Genomic DNA, 9,445 nt, shown 5'->3' on the forward strand with positions numbered 1-9,445 from the left:
TAACATTAAAACCCACAAAGTCTCCATTATCAACCGCTCTTCCAACCAACGCTTTTAAACCTTCCGCCACTATAACAAAGAGAAAGGGGGAGATAGGATCCTCTTGACGAAGACCCCTTTCCACCAAGAATCCCCTCGTTGGACTACCATTAACAATAACCGACATCTTGCTAGTGAACACAATAGCCTCCATCCATCTCATCCACACATTCCAAAAACCCATCCTTCTCATCAAGTATTTAAGGAAACTCCAACTCACTTTGTCGTAAGCGTTTTCAAAGTCGACTTTAAAGAGAAGACACTCCTTTCCTTTCTTGTTAGCAAAGTCAACTAACTCATTGGCAATTAACACGCCATCCATCATTTGCCTTCCCGGAACGAAAGCGCTTTGGCAATTAGAAATGATGGATGGAAGAACTTTCTTAATCCTACAAGCCAAAAGTTTAGAAATAATCATGTATATACTCCCCACTAGACAAATAGGTCGATAATCATCTAAACCCAAAGGATTGCCATTCTTCGGAATTAGAGCGATAAAAGAGGAAGTAATACATTTGGATAGCACCGCTCCGGAGAAAAAACTATTGAAACAAGCAGGAACATCTTCTTTAATGAAAGACCAACATTTCTTAATAAAAAGAAGAGAAAAACCATCCGGCCCCATACTTTTTGTGCCATCGCAAGACCACACCGCCTCTTTAATTTCTTCAACCGTAAATGGAACCTCAATCGATAAAGATTCAACATCGCTCGAAGATTTAAAAGTAATCCCATCCAACAAAGGTCTCTCTACACAATCCTCCTTGAACTTGTTCTCAAAATGAGACTTCACCGCTTCCTTCACCCCATTAACCGAATCAACCACCCCTTCATTAGAAATTATTGAGCAAATATGATTCCTACGCCTCCTCTCCTTCACAACATTGTGGAAATATCTACTATTCACATCCCCATCATTTAACCACTTCAATCTACTTTTTTGAATAAGCATGTTCTCCTTTAATCTTAGATTAAACCAAATGTTCTTTGAAGCTTTCACCTTGTTAATATGAGATTCTTCATCCCAATAATCCCTATCATCCCACTCGTTCAACTCCTTCACATTTTCTTCTATCTCCAAGTCTATTTTGCCAAAAACGTTTTTTTCCCACCATCTCAATCTTTCTTTAATTACCCTAAATTTCTCCTTCAAGACAAAATCTCCCCTTCCATGTATTATAATCTCTCCACATTCCTTCTTAACAAAATCAAAGAAACTCTTGTCATTAAACCATTCATTATTGAACTTGAACGGTTTTGGACCCCAATCTTCTTTGTCTATCATCAACCACACCGGGCAATGATCGGAAATATCTCTCAACCCTATTCTTTGACCAACCACCCCCCACCTTGATATAATGATATTAGAAACAAGAAAACGATCGATTCTACTTTTAGATTTACCATCCCCACTAAACCAAGTGAACCTGTTTCCTTTGCAAGGAACATCAATAAGACCGGTATCTTCTATGAAGTCCGAAAACTCTCCCCATTCCACGTTACCACTTCTAATAGAAATACCATATCTCTCACTCCGCTTTATAACCGCATTAAAGTCTCCACCTATAATTCATTCTCCATCTTGATACTTGTTTTTCAATTCAGTCAGACGAGACCATAAAGCACGCTTTAAAGGCATTGAGCAAGCTGAATAAACATTGAAAATATAGTAACAATCTCCTTTCCACATAACTTTTGATCCAAGAAATCCCGGCCCACAAAAGCTAGCAAAAACCGTAACCGTATTGGTTCTCCATATTGACAACAAACCTCCCGAGAGGCCCTCAGAACTAGAAAAGGAAAAATCCATGTCATCCTCCCCCCACATAGATCTCACCAAAGAAGCCGACACATCTTTCAATTTTGTTTCTTGTATAAGAACAAAATCAGTCCTACCTTTTCATAACAGGCATCTAATTTTTTTTCTTTTAACTAGACTACCTCCCCCCCTAATATTGTAGCTTCCAATAATCATCTAAAACATTTCAGAGTCCCCTTCCTACCTTCCAACCTTATTCCTCCTCTAGACAACTCCTCCGTGTCCAGTAAATGCTTTTTAATCTCCTTCCCATCGTGAGCTACAGAGACCCCTAACTTTGCCATTTCCTTATTCAGCTAGCCTCACTAGTTATGCCAAAATTAGAAAGGGTCCTAATATTGCATCTAACTATATCAGAATCACCAGGCTGAGATGAGGAGGACACCGTTTCAATGATATCTCCGGAACAAGAAGGTACAGATAAAACTGGAGAACAAGGAAAAGAATTCCGCACCTGAAGTGGGCCACCCATGGAGCTTGCGTCAATGCTATTAGTTTTTTGTTTAATGGGCTTGGTAAAGTTCCTCCGCTTTCTAGGCCCAACATCTACCCCTTCGTTGGTCCCACCCACTTCATTAAGATATTTCTTTTTTAAAAAAGATTTTTTCCTAGTCACCGCCTTTAGAATGGGTCCACCCACATCTACTCCCAAATCGCTGCCGTCGCCTACCTTAAAAAAGGATTCTGGAACGTAATTCTCAGAAGAGGAGGTCCCACCACACCTTTTAAAAAAGCCATCATGATTCCTGGGAGGTTGTTGTACCGATAACGTGTGTTCAGAAGAAGAAAAGTTTGTTTCATGATTCTGACTTGCCATCTCCTTCCTTTTAAGCTCTAAAATAGCCAAGATAGCTTTATCGAAAGAGGAGCCCTCTGCTATTCTATCAGACTCTACAGAATGGTTTGTAGGCTCCGTAGGGTATCCATGAATTCCTCTGTTCCCAACGGGTAAAGAACCAACAGCCACACTACCGGATAAACCACTTCCTCTTGCTCCGTTCATATCCTTTACCGATTCTCTCACCCCATCCCCCTTCCCCTGCACATCCTTACCCTTCTAAACAACCATATCCTCCGTCTTCTCATCTTCATCTGTTCCACTTCCTTCGCTGCCTTTGAGAGACTCTAGGTCAAAGTTTGATGATGAATTAGAGATTATCGTTGATTCAACCGTCTTCTTTTCTCTTCCCCTGACCGGTCCAAATGTGTCCTCTCGTAAAACTAGGTTGTAAATTTCATTATCAATGGAAACCACCAAATGTTCTTTAAGGGTGAAATTGAAAGGGACCCTTAACATGATCCTAGCAATGTCCGAGTTAGAAGCAGAGCTAGTATTATCATCCACACAAATGAAAGTGCCCATTAAATTTGCTACGCTTTCAAAAAACTCGGTGCTCCAGGCCTGGCATGGCACTCCGTAAAGTCTCACCCACAAGACCCTTTCAGAATCGACTAAATTAGGTTTCCATGGTATGATACTTTTGAACCACTGCTTCCACCACCATTCTCCTTCCTCTATGAGTTCCTGAACAATCCCTTCCTCCATCTCCTCCAGCAAGCACAAATTCACCCCCATCGGATGCACCTTTATTGAGAAGTAACCTTCGATCTCCATATGAGTCTGAATGTTGTAGGAGTCTCCCGGGAAAATTACCTCTCCTATAAATGCTTTTTTCCATCTATCCATGATTTCTGTGGATGAAGCGAAACACAGGGCCGGTCTTTCAGATATGCTATCTCCTTTCGCATCTCCCCCTTGAACTATTTCAGCGAAAGACACATTGTTCTCCACCCTTCTGGTTCTTCTACTACGATTTTCCACCCTTCTTCCACCACCAGTCTCTTGACTATTTTCCAGACCTCTGTTTCCTCCCCCCTGTTTTCCCTCCCAAACCTTGGCTGATTAACATGCATTTTTTTCCGTCTATAAGAATGTTGTCTAATTTTACAGCTAAGAGCCGCACATCCTTCACATCTTTAAATCTCGCAAAACCGAAGCGTTTTTCGAACTTGTTTCGTTTGGGTGGAATCACCACCTCCACCGTATCACCCATACAGTTGAAGAGCCTGAAAATGTCTGTCGCCTTTGTCCTATCCGGGATCTCTGAGAAATATAAGGAAGAGATTATCTCCCCTTCTCCCACCTGCTTCCCTCCATAAGGGAAAATATCCCATCTTGTGTTAACATGCCTGAAGTTTTTCCTATTGACTTTCCGCCAGTCCATTGCTATGCAGAAAAAGCAACGACACTTCTAGAGAGAAGGGAGAGAGCCAAAAACTTTATCTCTCATTAGAATTAGGTTTTTAGTATGAAGTTGAATGGGTGCACTTTTTCATAAATGATAACATAGGTTAGTAAAATAATAGCGTTTTATAAAAAGTGCTATCTTAGTGAAGAATATTAATAGCGTTTCAAAGGAAGCGCTATCTTAGTGAAGTTTTATAATAGCGTTTTTTCTTAAAGTGTTGTCAAAATTATATTGTATGTATTTTATAATAACGTCCGACCCTAAAGTGCTATTATAGATTTATTTTTTCTCTTTTAATAGCATTTTTTTTTAAAAGTGCTATTAAATAAGGCGATACAAAAAATCAATTTTGGCATAGTGCTTGATTGTATCACCACAGTCATGAAATTAATCGTAATTATACCCTTAATTTTTAATTAAAAAAATGTTAGCGCATGAGTTAAGAAGTGTCACTACGGTTTTGGGAAGAACCGTGGTGACTTTGACGTTGTTGTATGTGTGTTTTGTAGTAGTGCAACCACATATTTCTTGGCTAGAACCAACAAACTTGGCCCATTCTTGTTCCTTTCCAATGAGCTATATACATTGTCTTGAGACAACACCGTGCAACCTGGAATAGAAAGGAGTGTTATACCGACGATCAATGTTGACAATAATTTTTTGAAATGACACTCTGATTGAACCTAGCTGCAACTTCAACATGGTGTTCACAACATCCCAACTTCGGCATAAATCTTTCAGGCTTGTAGTCAGCATGCTTTTTAGTCTCTAATGAGCAGACTCAACCCTAAAAACCATATATGTAAATATATGTTAACTTATGATTAGTTATGTAATAACATTAAGCTGTCACGTTTTGTGTACCTGTTTGATATTGTGTTTCCAAAATGAGTAACTTTGTTAGTCCTAGAAGAAACAAACATTTATTTATAAGTTGTCAACCATATTTTATTTACATATTTAACAAATAAAGGAATATTAGCACAAACAGTCTCAAAGTGTTTGATGTGTCCGACAAACTCAGCTTCTGTATTTGAATACATGATGTTGTTCCATAGATCCGTGACTTGTTATTGTCTTTCTGATTTGATGCACTCTTTACATTTCATGCTCATGATTTTTGAAATATGAAACGAACACAATAGATGTGATGCATTTGGGAGCACAACCTTCGATAGAAATTACTCTTAAGAGAACAACTCTTTGAGCTTCTCTAGTGCCCATGTGAAATTCTCCTCCCTTTCATGTTCCAAATAGGCGAAGGAAATTGAAAACATCAACTTCATTGACTTAACACCAACAATCTCAACTAATGGTATCTGATATCTGCACGATAAAAATGCACATAATCAAACTCAACTCAAGTCAACATCTACAATAGATAATAAGTAGTGGAATACAAAATTCTTACCTATTTTATTTTGTTTGTGAAATCAAAAATCAACACCAAATGAAACACATTCAACAACTTCACAGAATCAGGATGTGCCCAAAAGAAATCAGCTACAACATATAACTTGTCCCTATTTTTAGTCCAACACATGTATTTCTGTTTATGAATAAGGCTTGACAACATGTGCATTTCTTTCAATGGAACTTTCTTGCCCATTATGTATGTAGCTTTATACACTTGGATAACACTCGTGAGGTTTTCTAGATCTTTGTCTTTTAAAGCAGCACCTATGTACCTTAGAGCCATAGTATACTTCATCATGTCATTCACAAACTTTCTTTCATGATCGTTTAGACGATCCAATATGTCATGGCCTTCCAAATCCTAAGATAGTTTTATGATTGTGCATCCTGCACCTAACCATCACTTTCCAACCAATACCACTTGGAACAGATCTCAGCCTAAACAGACATTTAACTATCATACTATAAATGTCTTATGAGGATTTAGTGATTTCGGATGTATTTCTTCTTTTTTTAATTTCCTCCTCTCTCACAACCCATAATCAATTTATCCTTCCTCCTTGGCACTCCATTAGCAGAATCAGAACAAATAGTGACAACAATAAAACCATGTCGTTTACCAGTAACATGTGCCTATGTTAACACTTCATATTGTGACTTAAATATCTATCAATTACAACACATAATTATTAAACTATCACTTTCATAAATACGGGAAAACAATTTAAAATTGCAGTAGTTATATAGGAAACATATGGTATATGTTGTAAAAAAATCTGTAAAATTTGTATAGGAATTCGTCGAAGAAGGTGTCGACCATACAAGTAAAGAATTTTGTCTGCAGACATACTAGAAATTTCAAGTAATTTCAAAATTTCTAGTATATCGATAATATGAAAATTTTTGTTAATTTTGTTGCTAACCGAAAATTTCAAAAATTTCGATAAGTTTCTTTAGTTTTCTATATTAGCACCGAAACTTTCAAAATTTCCGATAAATCGCCTCTGGAAATTTTGAAACTTATGAATAATTTTCAGTTAAAATGCAATTTTGTATACCAAAATTTTCAAAAAGAATACCGAAAATTCAAATTTTTATTACTTCTCCAAAGTGAATTATTTTTTTAAAAAAATAAACTAATTTTTAGATAAATAATAACAAAAGTTTTTTTGTCAATAAAAAAAATATGAAAAGTGTTAAAAATAATTTTAAGGGATAAGTGGATAAAAGAGGTGGACTCCAACACTAGTTTCTTCTATTAGGCCAAGAAGAAGAGGTTTTGAAGGAATACACTTTCGAGGCTTAATATTCATTTAGGCTATGTTTGGGAGTTTGGAGGGGAAGGGAGGGGAGGGTTTTGAAAAATAGGAAGAATTGGGTGAAAAGGATAAAAAGATTTTGGGTAGGAGGGTTTTGGAGGGTTTGAGTTTATTTATAACACCAAAAACCCCATAAAATGGGGGAACTCAAAAATTGTATTGAAGGAGGGTTTTGGAGGGTTTTGAAGGGCTTACATAAATGTTCCAAATATCTTTTAGGTTGTTATAGTATTCCCAAAATTAAAAATATATTAATAATAATTACTCTTTTATCATTCTAAACAAAATCATTTTTTCAAAAAATGTCAAATATTTTCTTATATTTTTTTAAAATTTTGTTTTTCGAAGCCTTCCCCTCCCCTCCCCTCCAAACTCCCAAACATACCCTTAGGCGGTTGTTCAATTGGATAAAATGATAAGAGCCTATCAATCTTATTAGCTAGCTTCTTCTTAGTTTTAGAATATTACAGCTTTCTATAATTTTGATAAATATTAAGAGCCTATAAATCATTATTGCTAATGTAGCAAGCACTAATATACAGAATGGAGCACAACCAAAAAATCTGATATGCTATTCACAGCAAAATATAGAAGCAGTTCACAACATATACATAACCAAAAGTACTGTATAAGCAATTCAACCTTCAGCATTGAAAAATTAAGAGAACATAAAAAGTAATTGTAAAAAACCTGGAAACAAAATCAATCTACTTTGTTGAGAGTTGAAGGATATCTTGAATTAATAGACTAACATTCAACTGAGAAGATCCTCCTTCTTCTACACATCTCTTAGCCATCTCTGCAACCTCTTTAGCCCTTTTTCTTCTCTCTTCACTCTCATAACTCGCGCAGTCCATCAATTTCTCTATAGCCCTCTCAACATCTTCTTTCTTCACCAACACGCCAACATTCTCTTCCTCTCCCCAATTCACCGGACTCTCCACTCCAACCATCACGCCGACTCTCAACACATCTATGACAAACCTCTCATTAAAAAACTGATCACCAAATAACGGCCACGTAATCATTGGCACACCAGTACATATTGCTTCCAACGTCGAATTCCAACCACAATGCGTCAAAAATCCTCCAATCGCAGGATGTGACAATATCAATACCTGAGGAGCCCAACCCTTTATCAAAAAACCTTTCTCCTTAGTCCTTTCCTCGAAACTCGATTCCTTGATCCAATTATTCAACTCTTCTGTTTGATTTCTTTCCCTAATAACCCAAATGAATGGCCTTTCACATGCTTCTAATGCCATACCAATCTCTATGAACTGCAAAGAAGTTAAATTACATATACTTCCTAAACATACATAGATAACCGAATTCGACTCTTGCAAATCAAGCCACTTAAGACAATTTTCAACATCATTTGAAGAAGCTACTTTATTGTTTTTCCCTCTTTGAGCCATATCTGAATGATTCTTGTTTCTAAGTGAAACAGGACCAACACACCAAACTTTACCATTCCTAGTTTTCTTCAAATCACTCACATATTCAGGTTCCAATTCCTCAAAAGAATTCACAATAACACCATAAGAAATCATTTCAGCTGCAGCCATTTTATCAACAAACTCCTTCCAATTTCCATCGTCCGATGACGAAGGGGGTTGTGCTTTTGTGATCTGAATTTTGTGAGGGATATCAGGTATGAGAAAATACTCAGAATCTGTTGCTATTTTCTCCATAACATTAGAGATAATCACTTTTTGTTGCCAAACAAGACAAAAGCAACTAACACCATAAAATGAAATTCTAGGAATTCCAAATTTGTTAGCAATTTGAGAAGTGTAAGGAAAACCAACATCAGAGATTATGCAATTTGGCTTTGGTGTTAGCTTTTCAAAAGCTTGTTCAGCTTGTTGTTGTAGAAGTTTATTTGCTGCGGCGAAGAACGAATAGCCCATTGACATTGATGGAAGCATGTCGAAATTCTCACACCCTTCTGGAAAGCCTGCATCTTGAGATGGGAATTGAAGTTGAAGTACTCGAATTTTGTGATGAATTTGTGAGAAACGAGAAGCGTTGTGTGGAGTAGTGACAATGGTGACTATGATGTTGTTTTGTTGTGTTAATGTTGTTGCTATGTCTATCATAGGAAGCATGTGACCTGGGGACATAAGTGGAAATAATACAAAGTGAAGTTGAGACTCTTGGGATTCCATTTTGTTGGGAATGAGTGAATGGAGATTTTCTATAATGGAATCAATACAATATAGTACTCAACAGATTGAGATAGAGAGAAAACTATGGAAGATTATGTAAGTGCTTACCTATGCAAGATTATGATAGCATACCAACTTGTTGAAATTTTTAAGTCAAGTTGAACATTTTATTCTTGTTTGTTTTAGTGCATTATTCTTTAGTGTTTGTTTAATTTGAAGTAATATATTTTTGTTTTGAATAGGATATGTAATATATTGATTGGAGAATTGTTGTCCATTCAAGAATTATCTTCTTTTTTATTTAAGTTTAAAAATCAAATCATTTATATGATTGATGTATAAAAAGATACAGCATCATAATTATTAAATTTTTGATCTTTTAAAAAAGGAAAACATAATAAATAAACAGATAAAGTTCAAGGAGACATAATC

General features: G+C 36.4%; 1 protein-coding gene across 3 annotated transcripts; it reads right to left on the reverse strand.

The window, feature by feature from the left end:
* Positions 1–4,328: 4,328 nt before the first annotated feature.
* On the reverse strand, positions 4,329–9,168 carry LOC131630641 (UDP-glycosyltransferase 73C3-like). 3 transcript variants are annotated; one of them, XR_009292382.1, is made up of 3 exons: positions 5,519–9,167; positions 4,972–5,433; positions 4,330–4,894 (listed from the first exon to the last, which is right to left on the reverse strand). XR_009292382.1 is itself a non-coding variant. In XM_058901403.1 (2 exons), the coding sequence occupies exon 1, from the start codon at positions 9,011–9,013 to the stop codon at positions 7,550–7,552; it is 1,464 nt and encodes a 487-aa protein (XP_058757386.1). In that variant the 5' UTR covers positions 9,014–9,168; the 3' UTR covers positions 4,353–5,433; positions 7,533–7,549. The 3 variants fall into 3 exon arrangements, 1 of the variants encoding a protein (XP_058757386.1); XR_009292381.1 differs by having other exon boundaries at positions 4,329–5,433; XM_058901403.1 differs by having other exon boundaries at positions 4,353–5,433; positions 7,533–9,168.
* Between the last annotated feature and the right edge of the window lie 277 nt (positions 9,169–9,445).

Source organism: Vicia villosa, unplaced genomic scaffold, assembly GCF_029867415.1.
Source record: "Vicia villosa cultivar HV-30 ecotype Madison, WI unplaced genomic scaffold, Vvil1.0 ctg.000714F_1_1_1, whole genome shotgun sequence".
Lineage (NCBI taxonomy): Eukaryota > Viridiplantae > Streptophyta > Magnoliopsida > Fabales > Fabaceae > Vicia > Vicia villosa.

Coding starts and splice junctions, on each gene's coding strand:
- LOC131630641 (XM_058901403.1), bottom strand. CDS start 9,013: ATGGAATCCCAAGAGTCTCAACTTCACTTTGTATTATTTCCACTTATG.